Source organism: Rattus norvegicus, chromosome 3 (genome assembly GCF_036323735.1).
Source record: "Rattus norvegicus strain BN/NHsdMcwi chromosome 3, GRCr8, whole genome shotgun sequence".
Classification (NCBI taxonomy): Eukaryota; Metazoa; Chordata; class Mammalia; order Rodentia; family Muridae; genus Rattus; species Rattus norvegicus.
In genome coordinates, this window is record NC_086021.1 from 64,096,981 (window position 1) to 64,112,062 (window position 15,082).

The following is a 15,082-nucleotide window of genomic DNA, read 5'->3' on the forward strand; positions in this document are numbered from 1 at the left end:
AGCTACTTTAAAAGCTGTAAATTATTAAAAGCATCATTATTTAAATCAGTACTTATTAAAAGAGACATTAAATATATGTGTAATTAATATTTGATGATTCTCCAGTTCAAATCTGTCAGCCCTCCTTTGCAACCTGTACATGTACTGAAGTGCCTCTCAGATTTCCATCTGCCTCGGACTGGACATGTTAGAGCAGGTCGTGATGCATCCCAGGTGGGGAGTTGATCTGCTCAAACACAGTAATGTCTGTTGTATACCTAGCCTAATCCACGTGAATGTGCAGGAAAAAAGAGTTAAGACTTGAATCAGCCTGGGTCAGACTGCATTCTTTTTCTAGAAAATCATTCATTCCTACAGTTAAAAACTGAACTTTCAAAACCATAGGACCCATCTTATAGCCAAAACACAAATTCACACTTCATTCTCTTGGCAGGAACCTTTATTATTAATTTAAAAAATGTAACTTCTTTGCCATTATTAGTGCACTGTGTTAATTTACTTTCTGTTACTGAGAACAGAAACACAATGACCACAAACAACTTGGGGAGGAAATTTATCTCAGCCTAGGAGTCTCACTTGATGCTCTTTTCATCAGAGGAGGTCGGGGTGGGAACTCCTAGCAGGCACTAAAGCAGAGGAAGACTGCTCACTGGCTTGCCCCTCACAGTTTGCTCAGCCTGCTTTCTCGCCCACTCCATGATCACTAACCTAGGGGTGGCACCACCCACAGTGAGCTGGGCCCTTCCACATGAGTCTTCAATCAAGAAAATGCCCAATAAACTTTGTACAGGCAATCCCATGGAGGCATTTTCTCAATTAAGCTTCCTTCTTCCCAGATGACCCTAGTGTATGTCAACTTGACATAAAAACCAGCATACAGTACATAATTGCTGTTTTTAGTTTAATATGCTGCCCACACTGGAAAGTCCGATTCAGATTTTAGTTGTAAAGTATGAAGCATTGCTTCCTTCTAGTGGCATTAACTCATTACTGACCATGAATATTATGTAGAAGGATTTCCCGGCATATGTTCCCCAGGCTCAGAGGGTTAACAGGAGCCCTCAAGAGAAAGTGGGGGGGTCTGTGGCAGATCAGGGTTGAGGGCTTGGGGTTGGATTTGGTGGTAGAGCCCCGGTCTTGGACACTCAAATTTAGTCCCAAGCATGAGGGGGTGAGGAGTCTCAGGATTAAGTTGATTTTATGATTCTTCATAGTCTTCATCATGCCACATGCTGATGGTCTGAGACACCGAGCGCCAGTTCTCATACACACAGGAAGTCTGCGGCAGTTGCAGCACTGTGCATGTCTCACACATGGCAAGGGGCTGCCTGTGCTGTAGGCTGCTCACCACGTGGGCTAGCAGAGTTTGGAGTTGCCCATGTGCTCCCCGGCTTTGCTCACTCGAGCAGCTAGCGCTGAGATGATTCACACGTGGAGAATTTTAAATTAAACCTTTAAATTACAAATGAATTAATTTGTGAAAAATTGAAGTTCAGTGCAGAATACTGGAACCTCAGGCAGGACACAAAAAAGCCAGTCAGGTAGTCTGTGAGGAAAGAAAAGCCCGTGTCATCAGTTAAGAAGACAATCGCTAAGGAGGATAAAAGATGTTACTGCATGGCGTAATTTTTTTTAACCTTTTATAAGCCTGTATAATATTTATTAAGTGCTCAAGTTCTCAAATAAACAGTCTTTCTGTGTAATTGCCTTTAGTAATTCAGGCACCGATCACTGTATTTCTCAATCCACTGCTAGCTCCATTAGACTTTAATCTTGGCTAACACTGGAATTACATACGAAAGCTGATGAAGAACACAGATTGTCGAGCAGACTGAGTGTGATACGGCTTACTGTGCCTTTAATTGCAAGTCACATGAGACAACAGTCGACAGAGATGGAGATTAGGAGGTCTAAATCTAAGGCAAAATTTTAAGCAAAAATGTTTATAAAATGAAAATCATAGGCGGGCCGTTTCCCACCTGAGCCCCATCACCACCTGCTGGCCATTGTGTGCTCCAAGTCCCCCATTTCCCCAAAGTGCACTTTTTTGTGGTGATTCACTAGTTTGACTGGTATTGCCTTTTAGCCTGGGAATAGATTGATGGTCAGGGTCCTTATTACTTTTAATAATACCTACCCTATATTATCACATGTAAAGTAGATCAGAAATGTAAATAAAGTGGTACTTTCAGAAAAAAATCAGCACATAAAATTTATTTTTAATCTTATGATATTTAAAACATGTAAATTATGTGTTATGGTCCTTGGTGGGTGTTTCGTTTCTTCATCCTTACTGTGTGTACTGGGCTTACTCGCTTTTCTCAGCACTGCACCTTGGCAAGGAGGTTGCTCTGCAGGGCCTGGCTGGCTCCTCAGGCGGCTGCAGTCAGCTGTTGATTGGTCAGATCGTGAAGGTCTGAGATGGACTGTCTTCTGCCTTCTTGCCTGGGATGGCTGGGATGGCTCCCTTCGTGGCGTCTGAACTTCCTCACAGTTCGAAGGGAAGCCGCTGTTCAGCCTCCTCAGCTGTAGTCTCTGATAGTTCGCAGAGCTTCAAGCTCGTCATGGTCCAGCCCCTGAGATGCAGCAGGGTGGGCTGAGTGCTACCTCTCCTTAGAGCAGTGGTTCACAACCTTTCTAATATTGTGACCCTTCATCCTCATGCTGTGCCGATTCCCAACCTGAACTTATTTCTGTTGTTGCTAGTTATCAGTCTCGACGTAAATACCCGTGTTTTCTGATGATCTTAGGTGACCCCTGCAAAAGGGTCACAGCTCCTCAAGGGGTTGAGACCCACGGGTTGAGAATCACTGCCTTAGAGGCTCATCCCAGTCAGTCAGCACAGCCTTACTTCGTCGTCTTATTGCTCCTTTCTGTGTGGCTACCACAGAGAAGTTGAATATCCTGAGATTTAGTTTTACTGAATCCTGTGTCACTTAATTTTTCTCCATTGTATTTGATTTGGTGGCAGAACTCTCTTTAAAGATTGTTCTGAGTTCTGGTATTCTGTGAAATGCCATAATTTTAGCAGAGCATAATGGTGCACATATGTAATCTCAGTACTTAAGAGGCCGAGGCAAGAGGCCTCCACTGCCAAAGCTCCTCACCTTTGAACAAAGCTTAGACTTTGAGGTTGCAGCTGGCCTGGATGGCAGAGTGATGCCTTCTCTAAAACACACGAAGAACCCCCCCTTGTTGCCTGCATAGCAGCTGCTGATAATTGTGAGCTTTCTTGGGTTTGCCGTAACTGAGAACTGGTTATGGCCAAACTGATTCTTGCTTCTTGTTTTAGTTTTTCTTTTTTGCCTCTGAAATAATATTTGGGTCTGTCCTAATCCCTGGGGTTCTTGGAATTTTGTGATCTCTTCATGAACAACCCTCAGATAACATTTTGCTCTTCATTCTGTTAACCTGAGTTCCTTCGTTATAACTTGTAGCTTTATTTTGTTCAGCACCCCTGGCTTCTCTCTCTCTCTCTCTCTCTCTCTCTCTCTCTCTCTCTCTCTCTCTCTCTCTCTCTCCACACAAATGAGCACTGAGAGCATTAATGTCGCCTGCCCTTCGTCACTGCCTTCTGTTTGGGGACATTGCTCTTCCTGGGCTGCAGCAGCAGAGGCTTCCTGTCCGGTTCACTGCTTTGGTGTACGGCAGTGCTTGGGCACTCCTGTAGCAGGTGCCCCCCTGAATGTCCCCTCCTCCTGGCCCTCCAAGCCCTGCCCTCAGGGCCAGCTGTCTGCCAGGCCCTCAGTCTTCAGTGCTCCCACCACATGCCCAGCCTGTCTCTACTGTGGCAGGGCATCCCCTGGCTGCTTTATCATAGACCTGAACCCAGTATCTTTCTGAGGTTTTGGCACACTGGTGACATTTTTGAAATTTCTAGACCTGACTAGTTTTCTTAAAATTAAAAAACAAAAGAAAAAAAGAAAAGAAAAGAAAATGCCTCTTTGCTATCTCATCAAGCTGTTAGCCAGAAGAGGAAATCTGTGCTCCTCCACCTCTCAGTCCACTCATCCCAGAGTTCAACTGGACTCAGGATCTGTGGATGGCCCCATCTTGTCTCTGTGTACTTTCAATCCCAGACACCATTGGGTATTATTAAGGTTCCCTTTCCTCTCTCTTCCCCAGTATGGCATCTCTAAACTACAATGAATCCAGCTCCTTTATTTTAAAAAGAAAAAAGAAAAAAAATCCAAGCCCTGTAGTGCTTTCCAAAAGGAAGTGTCCTTTCCTCTTTGTTCTTCGTGAGAAGAAGAGTTGAAAATAGCTCAGTGTAAACTGTGCTTATCAGGATCAATTCCTACTCCTTATGCTTATCAGGATCAATTCCTACTCCTTATGCTTATCAGGATTAATTCCTACTCCTTATGCTTATCAGGATTAATTCCTACTCCTTATGCTTATCAGGATCAATTCCTACTCCTTATGCTTATCAGGATCAATTCCTACTCCTTATGCTTATCAGGATCAATTCCTACTCCTTATGGGCAGTTGTGCAGTACTGTCATGTTGTTACGGGAGCTTGGTCTCCCATCCCACTGGACACAGCCCAGTGTCTGGACAGCCGAGTGAACAATGCTCACTCTGTCACTAACTGTTTCTGTTTCTGAAATTGAAACAGTTATTGAGCAGTACAGGGCTTTGAGGGCGTAATATTTGTGACATGGGCCTCCTTTTTATTAAACTAGTTAAAATGGATACATGTAGCAGTTAATCTAGGAGTGTTATTGTGTTGCTTAAAATTTTGCTCTTATTCAGTGTTTCTGTTTATGGTCATACCTAGTGTGGTAAGTTCTATTCTGTTAGTCTTTTCTCTTTGTGTTTCCATATATGGGGGGAATGTGTGCACGAGAATGTCGGAAGCCTGAAGCTGATGTCAGGAATCTTCCTTTATCACTTTTCTACCTTATACTTTGAGCCATGATCTCTCAATAAATTCAGAGCTCACTGCCAGCATAGCTAGCGTTGCTACCCTGGCTAGCGTTAACTGCTTCCGGGATAGCTCTGCTCTGTCTTCCGAGGTTGGAGTTGCAGTTGGGCCATCATGCTCACCTGGAGTTGGCCTGGGTTCCGGTGTCTGAACTCCAGTCCCTGTATTTACACAGCAGGTGCTTGCACTTTCAATTACTGAGCCAACTGCCAGCTCTAGCGTTAGTCTTTAACCTTCTTCATTTAACCTTTTTAAAAAGCCACTACAGGAGAATCCATAGGAAATAAATACAGTTAAAAGCCAGAACATCCCATGCGATTAGTGCTCTAGCCAGGCCACTAGTGGAGAAGTTAGCCACGGATGGCTTTCCAGGCCCTCTGTGCCCAGGGAAACATCTGTTGCCGTCATGCTCTCGATGATCATCTCTTGCTACTCATCAGTGCATGACTATATTCTCTGAGAAATGCGGTTTTATTTTACATGCTCTACATTTTGCAGAACTGGGTTTCTACTCTGTATTCTAGGTAAGTTTGTGTCCTGTAGGCACCGTAGTTGGGAGGGCATTTTGTTTTACAGAGTTGGGTTTGCAGGTTCAGTGAAGCGCGTCACACGCGCATACCATGATGTAATTGTTTAGGCTACTGATACGGGTTATTGGGAATTTATGACTTTTTAAAAGTACTAGATTATCTGTCCAGCTTCTTGGGGACAAGAGAGTGTCTCCCTAATTGAGAATGGGCTCACTAGAGAACGGGCCGTGCATGTAGGTCTCTCATTAGATGATGCCTACTGTATTGGAAATGGCTGGCTCACTCACATGTTCAACAATGGCATATATTTACCTTCGCGCCTCCACCTTTGCCAAAGTTTGAAATTTAGTGTTTTGCTCTTGTGCAAGTTGTGTATTGATAGCATTATGTTGCATTATTAATTTGTATCTTTAGTTATTAATAGAATTGAGCGTTTCGCTATTGGCCATCTAGATAGTACTCTTCGCAAGGTCTTATTGGAGTCTTTGCTTAAACATCTTGCAGGGATCTTCTGATCATAAAGTAAATAAATCACAGCCTCTCACTGTGCATAGACTCTTCTCTAGGATCACTACACTACTTGGCATGTGCCTCCGTGCTGTACAGTTTCTCACCATACGAACATATTTTAGGGTGAGCTGTGATTAGAGGGTTAGCATTTCTCCTCTAATCCTTTCTTAAACTTTGCAGCTTTCAATACTGCCTCTACTTCCGAGGATTTTAAAACTGTGACTGAGTAGTTGGTCTAGAACTTTAGACTCTAGCATAGATAACATATGGTCCCGAAGATGTTCAACTCAGTAGATACACTCTCAGTTTCCTAGGGCTGGGCTTGCTTCTGCAATGTTCCCCCAGTTTCACTATAAACAAAGCAAAGAGATGCTTTCACTTACTGTCTAGTATTAATGATTTTTCTTAGTTTTACTGTATCTCTTATTCTGGTTTCACTTTAAATGTTTTTATCACCTGTGTCATTAGTGTCTTTATATATTTGAATCATATTTAAATGTTCACATTGTTTTTTTAGCTTAAATTACCTTAATTTGTTCTTAAACATCATTATTTTATCTTAAGAACTTTTAAGTAAATATATTTTGGTTTTTGTCAATATGTTTTCCTGAGTGTTCTAAATGAAGTCAGAAAATATATTTTATATTCCGTACTTCTATCTCAGAAAAGAAGGAAAGACTGTAGAGTCCACCATTTTAGTAGTTTGGTAAAAAAAACTATACTTATATTTGGATTAAAAGTTTTTAAAATGCAATTAGAAGAGAATAAAGATAAACATCTAGTATTGAGTTAATGTCCCAGCTTAAAAATTTAGTAGAGATGATTTTGTGATTTATCTATCATATATGAAATTATGTTTACAGGGCCATAAACTGCCTATATGTTTTATAAACTACAAAGAAAAACCTCGGCCCATCACACTAGAATATATGAGAGCTGCCAATATGAGTACAAAGAAAAGCCCACTAATCAGTTCAGTGTGGGGTACAGAATCCTCAGAAACACATGTAACTCAGAACCCTCAGCTTCTCAGTAATCTTCTTTGTCTTTGCTAAATCATACCTTGAAAACCCATAATTACTCATCTGCTTCCCAACAAATGTCGTAGGAGGCTCAAAGGGGCAGAGTCCAACAATGGAACCTGAGGCAGCTCACCTAGAATCCCAGAACTGCACTGTGAGACAAGAAGAGCACCGGATGCAGGCTGCTGTTCCCTCAGCACAAGCCTGGCTTCCTGGCCTCCACCTTCTCCTAAAAGAGGAAGTGTAGCGCAGTTGATAGCGTCTGAAGATTCATGAGGGGCTTTATAACAACTGGGGATGTGGAAGTCAGTCTGTGTCAGTTTTCGTTTCCTGCGTCTACTGCAACACCTCCAGCCAACACTCCTGCTGAGTTTCCCATATTTGGACCACAGTTCAGAAGGAATGATCTTCCTGGGCGATGTGATGGCTATTCAGATCCTAAGTGTAGAAGTAGAGTCATACACTTTTGTTACAAAGACATGTTTAATGTAGCTCTCAGGGTTGTCACCTAGAGCTTTTAGCCTTGTGTGTCCATAGCAGCCCTTCAGAGGGCCAGAGGATCTGCTTGTCTGCACAGGCCTTAGCTTTCTTGGGTTAGACTTCTTTTTTGTCCTTGTTTCACTGAGATCTGCTCTCTTTCGTCTATGAAGTTTTGAGTCTATAAGGTGCAAAACCAACACAGTTCATCATCACCCTTCCTATGACTGGGAGTAACAGCAGAGCCCTTTATGTCCCAAGGAGCCTGAAGCAGGGGAGGGGAGTGGGAGCCATATGCCCATTAGACCCCCTCCAATCTTCTTAAATTCCGAATCAATGTAGCTTAAGATCCCCTTGGCTTTTGGGCTGCTCACTCTTGAACCTAGAGCATCTACACATCTGCCCTGAACGCTGCTTGCTGAGCTGACGTCATGTGGGACCTTGCGTTTGCTTATTCTGTTGCTTTTATCTCATGAGAGGCAGCTCATTAATGCAACTGAATAATACTTCTCTTGCTTGTATTCTAGTTTTGTTATTTGGTAAATTCACTGTTTGTCCTTCTTACTGAAGATTTTGAACATGCCCTCCATATTATCTATATTGTTGGTGAAGGTTTTGGTTAGTATTAGGTCAAGTTCAGAACTCTGGCATAACATTAGAATCCTCTATAGATTGATTTATTTCATTCAGGTATTTATAGATTGTTCAAGTCAGCAGTTGCCCTTGTTTCAGCCCCATTTCTATGTTAATTATAGTACCATAAGGGACTTTTAATATTGTGCATGCCTCACTAGAATTGAGACACACTGCATTTCCATGGTTACACTGCCGAAGAAAGAAATTTGACAAGCTTACTGTGACTTCTTTGGTGCACCTCTTCTTAGTTCACCAAAATCATTCTTGCATAACATTCTTTGAAGAATCACACCCAGCATCTTGTCTCTGTCTTGTTTGTAATGTGAGGAATCTACCTTCTCTTTTCTAAAAATGTAGGCATGGCATTCCCTCCTTCCATTTTCCTGGCACGATGTTTTCATTCTCCACGTTTCTTTGGAAAGCCCCTAGAATGGTTCAGTGTTCTCAGGTCTTCAGTGATCACTCAGATCTAGGACCTTGCGCCCACTGAGGATGACTCGGCTTGCTGCTGCACTGTTTCTTACGTTTGCGTGTTCACAGTGGAAAGTGTATTAGCATTCTGTGACCATAGTCATTATGAATGCTTACCTCTGGACTTGGCAAAAGGAGGAATCAGCTTTTGTGTTTAGCTTTACTTAGCTTTATTTCCAACTCATTAATGGATCTGTGATTGTAAAAGTGATTCAAAAATACACACCTTACTGTGAGGTTCCTTTTGGGTTATAGTGCTTGAGGATAGGTACAGAGAGAAGGCTCAGTGTCTCCACTCTACACCCTGTAGCTGTACATCGCATCCTGGTTATTGAGGAATCGAAAGAAAATAGCCCGCTAGTGACCGTTACTTCTGCACCGTAGCAGTTTCCTCCATAAGCGTGCTCTTTGCTCCTCTGTTACTTCAGTGTTGTCACTGTTTGCCGCTTTTAGACTTTGCCTTCTCTGATTCATAGCTTGCCGCATCCGAGAGATGATGAGCTATGACTGCCTTCCTCCTCACCTCCTCCCACCCTCCAGCATGTTAGTGAGCATCCTTGTGCTCTCAGGATGCCCATCATGCTCCAGTAAGCCCGGGAGGCTATGCGCACCAAAACAAACATTAGTAAATAAAGTACAGTGCACTCCCTGACATACAGTGACTGAATTTGGTATCTGTCTTTAAACGCAGTGTGTCCTTTGCATAACAGAGTGAATGCTCTGCTCCTCTTCTAGACTCCCTTTTGCTTGATGACTTTTCTTCATCCCTTCCTTCTGACACATTGGCTGTTTGTTATTACACGCCTGACATTTAGATCGCTTGGGTGTTGGCACTGTTTGTTTCACTGTTGCATGGTAACATTTTTGCTCTTCCCAACCATCTGTTAGTTTTAAGGTGTGTGATTCCTGTCCTCCACAATGGCCAGAATGCTTTCATCCCACTACTTGCCTTGACTGCCTCATTGGGCTGCGTAGTGTTTTTCCGTCAGTAGACCCGTTGGTGTTATCTTTGATAAGCACTTGGTAAAAATAGAACTCCAGCAGCTAGTATTTTGAGTGTGCTTTACACCTCAATAAACACATTATAAAAGATAAAGATGGCTGGCCGTAAAAACCTCGGAATTGTGTTGTATAAATATTAGTGTGTCCATTTTTATCAGTGAAGAATGTGAGGCTTTGCCTCAGTGCTTCCAGGTTTTGATCCTAGACTCACTTGATCCAAGAATGAAGCCAGTCCTAAGGAGGAGATTGGCTTGTACATTAGAGTCCACCCAGGGCTTATGCTCTGTGAGACCAAGAGCTCAGCCTTCAGAGCAGGTGGGAGAGAGTCTCCTGACCGTGGGAAGACACAGATGCTACCTCCCATCAGACCCACGCCCATCACCTGTGCCTACGAATATGTCTAGCAGAGACCCAGAAGTCAGACCCCTGTCTGCTAACCCAGAGGTCAGGATAGAGTAGAGGAAGATAATGTTTGCAATGGGAGGCTTCCCTTTTATGTAGAGTATTGTTCGGGGAAGAGCAGCTGGTTTGGAAGTTAAGGGAATGGAAAAAAATTCCTAAATCAAAGGATACACATGAACACCATAGAAGTTAATTTGTTAGAAACTGAAGTAAATGTACGGAGTAGTATTTAGAATTAACCGTGGAGAATGTTGGCAAAAATACGATGTTTGCTGCCTCTGTGTAAGGGCAATAATAGCACATTTAAATGGATATAGTCTTCTGGCATTCTAGGATTTATTTAGTGGCATTTGCCCAATGACAAGAAGTGAGAGAAATCAAAAAGGGGTCATTTGTATATTTTATTCAACAGGGATTACTTAAGCATTAATTACATATGTAAAGCATTAGTCTTATAATATGATAAAATCATCTTTCAATATACTTCTATATTAAAGTATTTGTAATACACATTTTATACATTTTGCTATTTTCTAAGTGTGTAGAATGTCTGTGTGAGGTTACTAAGTCTTCTTGTGAACACAGTAGAGTTGTCTTAGGAGACATCTGCCGCTAGGAACCTGTTCTGTAGCTGCAGATCCAAGTGATCAGATTACTGGAAAGAAACTAAGCCCTGAGAGTCCCACCACGGGGGTCCTGGTTGTAAGTTGTTAGGGCTCAAAACTTGTTTTCAAAACCATAGACTTCATTTGTTAATTTTCAAGCTTTTCTTGAGTTTCAAATTTCTTTTTTAAACCTATTGTCTAAGCTTCTACAATCAATAAAGTATTTTCCTGTCAATTCATGTTTGTAGATGTCTTTTGTGTACATACTTCCTAGAAAATTGAAACATTTAAAGAGCCCTCCTCCAGCCCTTTTAATGTCATTTTTCTACAATGATTTTTAAATATTATCAAGTATGTATTATTTTGCTATTAAACTTATGATCATTCTATAGCCAGCCACTGTAGTTCTTAGGAATCATCTACAGTGGGACTCAGCAGCAAATCCCAGCCCCTGAGAGGCTCAGGAAGCAGTGTTAACCCTTTGCCTGCTTGATTGCAGGAGGAATGCCCGCCCCTGAACAGGCCTCACTGGTGGAGGAGGGGCAACCACAGACCCACCAGGAAGCTGTCTCCACTGGCCCAGGCATGGAACCCGAGACCACAGCCACCACTATTCTAGCTTCCGTGAAGGAGCAGGTACACCCTTTCATTGACATTTGTGATGACATTTCTTCAATGCCTTTACAAATTAATCTTTGGATGTGTTTTCAATCTGTCTAACGTCCTTGATGCCTTCACGTTTTCTAATTATAAGGTGTTTACATCCCTGAGTACATTGGGATGACTGGCATGTAGAGCTGCTCCAGCTGCCAGTCAGAATCGGAACATGCAGGATACTTGTGCGTCTGCAAGTAAGGACAACCTTGATGGTGCTTGGTGTCTGTCGCCCACATTGCCGAGTGTGTGCATGCGCGCAGAGCTGTGTACGGCGTGTTTCACAGTGCTGAATGTCCGTCAGGACTCTGGCCTGTACTGTCGATACTCTTAGTATTTTAACATAGCTATTAGGGTTGTCTCTGTGGATGGACGGGAGGGGTAAAAGCTGTATTTGTATGTTTGTCTCAATCCGAGTAATTCATTTTGTGAGCTAATGTTGTAAAATTTGTCACACTGTGCCTATTTGCTCCCCCGTGTTTGTTTATCTTTAAAGCACTGATGCTCTGTCTGTTAACCAAGTGACCCTCAAAGTTAGGTCTTAACTGTAGTGCTTAGAGAAACTGGAGCTCTCAGATTTAATTTTTAAGATTTAAAGGCTTAATAAGGCACATGTAAATGTCTCCTCTAGGAACCGTTTTCTTCCTGCCTCCAAAAAAATGCATGTGCCCTCCGTGAAGGTTATTCTGCTCAAGTCATGTACTAATTATTTTTTATTTTTTTTTAATTTATTATTACTGGTTATTTTTTATACTGAGAGAAATAGGCTAAATGTGATAGTGTTTTCCAAACTCAGCATTTGTGGCCCACACAACTAATGGAGACAACTGAAGGAGGAACCGTTAGCATCTCATTACTTCACCATTTGCCTTAGCAGGATCTCTCTATACCTGACTTTAGGCTAAGTTTTTAAGAAAACCAGTTTAGGAAATTACTCAAATACCAGTGTGATTATTTTCCTTATTGAATTTGGCAGTTCAGAAACAGTACAAACATTTTGAAGGCTGTTGCTACAGCTCAAGGTAGGGTGTTTGCTTTCCATGCGCAATACTCTAAGTTCAATCCCCAATGCCACAAAAACATTAAGACAGGAGGTGTCGGGAATGTCAGACTGCTTCCATTTACTCCTGACTGTAGCTCCCAGGGCCATTAAGTGAGGAGAAATGGCTGTTGCCTGGAGCCCCCAGTAGCTGTCAGAATCTGACGGAAGGAGCAGTAAGGTGATGTGCCATAGTGCTTACTTACACTGTTCTGATGAAGCATTGATAAACTGATCTAAATGCCCAGAACTGACTGGAAACTGAAAGCCATGAACACTAAACACAGCAGCAGAGACACTGCGTGTACCCCTTCACGCTAGAGAGCCAGCGAGGTCCCTGGGGAAACCTGCTGTGATGTTTCCACTGTGGAATTCTGGGGTAGCCTGAGACTATGTTAGAATTTGACCTTTTGGTGCTACATTGTATTTGAATGAATATTTTGTGTGATATTGCAAGGATTCCAATTTCTCCAGGCAGCAAAGTATAGTACATGCTGCTTATTAAAAGGATCATCATATGTCATCCAGATAATTTAGTTATTTAGAAGACACACTCTATCTTTATTTCTTTTCATGTCCTGAAGAGTTTGAGTTCATTAATACACATTTGTAGTTTCTGTACAGTTTCTTTTCAAGATTGTCAGTGCTCAGCACTCAGGATTTCAATCATTCACCCCAGAGAATTCTGTCTTCTGAGTTAAGACACATGCCTGCTTTTTAAACAGCTAAGTACAACTTCCAGAAGATTTCTCCGAACTCTGCAGCACATACTTGAGTAAGGCTTCATGACTCTCTAATGAAATATGCCACTTTCTGTTGTCAGTCCTATGGGATAGGGCACAGGAGAGCGAAACATGACTAAGTAATGCTGGTTACCTTCTAACTCTGAGATCAGTGTTAAACTACTCATCGGAGCGACACTCTTAGCCTACATTACACACCAGGGAAATGATTACTGCTGATAATGTTGGGCATTGAAGACCAGCATTCTTAGAAGGCATTGAATCACTTAGCATTGCTGCTTTGCCCTGGTCCTAGTTGAGGATGATGAAGTCAGTCCTGCTGTTCTCCACAGATGGACCTGGTTTGATGGCAGCAACATCTCAGTAAGGGCCTTGTGCTGGGCACAGAAGGAAGTTGGGTAGACGGTTCTGTTTTCTATCTTTGTTTCTCTGCTTGCTATGTCATTTTGAGGGTTTTGCTGTTTTGTTTATTTTAAGCCTCTCTGTACTTCAGTGCCCTCACTAATACAATGGGTATAAAGACAGTGACAGACAGTATTCACACATGAAAAATGTGTACAGCAGTACTTGGCACATAGGAAGGGCTGATAATACCACCACCACCACCATCACCATCAATTATCTCTATGTATAAAGGGCTCCAAGGAGCTCATGGCTTTAATCTTAGTATATTTAACGATTCCGTGAGCCTCTTTTGGACATTGATGTTAGCAGACCAAAACCCTGGTATTTGTGTTCTGCTAATATTTTACTTAACAAATGGTCTTAAGCTTTCAAATTTTCACCGTGGTAGCCTCACAAATAAAGAGTTTAGTGTGTCAATTCTGAGACATGGTCCTGTAAACACAACTTACTAACTTGTTGATTTATCACAGCCTCAAACGTGGCACTTGGTGGAAAAATTGTAAAGTAAGAACCTTTAGCCTTCATCTGGATTTTGAGAGGAAAAGGCCACTACATACCTCACATGTCCTCCTCTTGGGCAAGTCACAGTAAGGGGCAGAGCAGGGAATAGGCAAACAGCCCACAGCAGTCTCCACAGCCCCCATCTGGTAAACACCCTCGATTGGCTTCCAGGTGTCCTAAAAACAAAGACCTTCCCTCTCTGGCAACAGAGCTGCATGGCTGCTCCCTGGCACCAGTTGGAATTTACATTCTGCTTTTATGAAAGGATAGCTCTCCAATAGATGTCGGCAAGGGTCTTAGGGTTTCTGTGGCTGTGAGGAGACACCATGACACAGAAACTCCTATAAAGACAAGCATTATTTGGGGCTGGCTTACAGTTTCAGAGGTTTAGTCCATTATCATGGCGGAAAGGATGGTGGTGTGAAGGCAGACATGGTGCTGGAGAAAGAGCTGAGAGTTCTGCTTCTGAGCTGCAGGAAGAGAATGCCACGTTGGACATGGCCTGAGCTTCTGAGACCTCAAAGCCCACCACCCTTTAGTGAACCACTTTCTCCAACAAAGCCGCAACTATTCCAGCAAGGCCACATTGCCTAATAGTACCATTTCCCGTGGGCCACGCTCGAGTCTATGGGGCCATTCCCGTTCAAGCCGTAACAGCAATGTACAGGAAAGTCCCTCACTCTGGTGAGGATCAAAGGCTGGCTCCTTTATGAAGATGTATTCTGCCAGCCTGAAACCTCCCCTCTCCTGATCCCTCATGCGTTGTAGCACAGCCATGACTATCCCGTGCTGCTTTGGGCTCACATAATTGGCTCCCAAAGGAAAGAGTGGTGTTTTATACATGTGTTACAGGTTTCTCCTCCCAGCACCCCCTACTACATCAGTCTTGCGACAAATGATTATCCAAAGAGGAGCTCAGCACTGTTGGATAGTCTCGCTACGGACTTGCTGTCTTGTGAAAACAATGACCTGTAGCCAAATCCACAGAAACCCTGTAAGAGTCTCACAGCTTTCCAACAGCTTCTTCCCCAGCTCTGCCTTCCTGTTCTGAAGAGAGTTTTACTTTTCCTGTACCCATGTTGATCTAGGAACTAAATCCATCTACATAGTTGACTATAAATTTTATTTCATGTCTGCTGACATTTTGACAGCTTTCCT

At 42.6% G+C, this 15,082-nt stretch overlaps 1 protein-coding gene across 36 annotated transcripts in view; it reads left to right on the forward strand.

Annotated features, from left to right (window-relative positions):
• Pkp4 (plakophilin 4) overlaps positions 1–15,082 on the forward strand; it is a 203,592-nt gene that overhangs the window by 55,986 nt on the left and 132,524 nt on the right. For 27 of the 36 annotated variants that reach the window (NM_001427440.1, XM_039106305.2, XM_039106316.2 and 24 more), the window contains one exon: positions 11,082–11,218. The exons of 1 other annotated variant lie outside the window; for it this stretch is intronic. In NM_001427440.1, coding sequence (NP_001414369.1) covers positions 11,087–11,218 — 132 coding nt within the window. In that variant the 5' untranslated portion in view covers positions 11,082–11,086. Of the gene's footprint in view, positions 1–11,081; positions 11,219–11,336; positions 11,434–15,082 lie in introns of those variants that run through there. 8 more of the 36 variants (XM_063283261.1, XM_063283263.1, XM_063283265.1 and 5 more) reach the window with 1 other exon arrangement.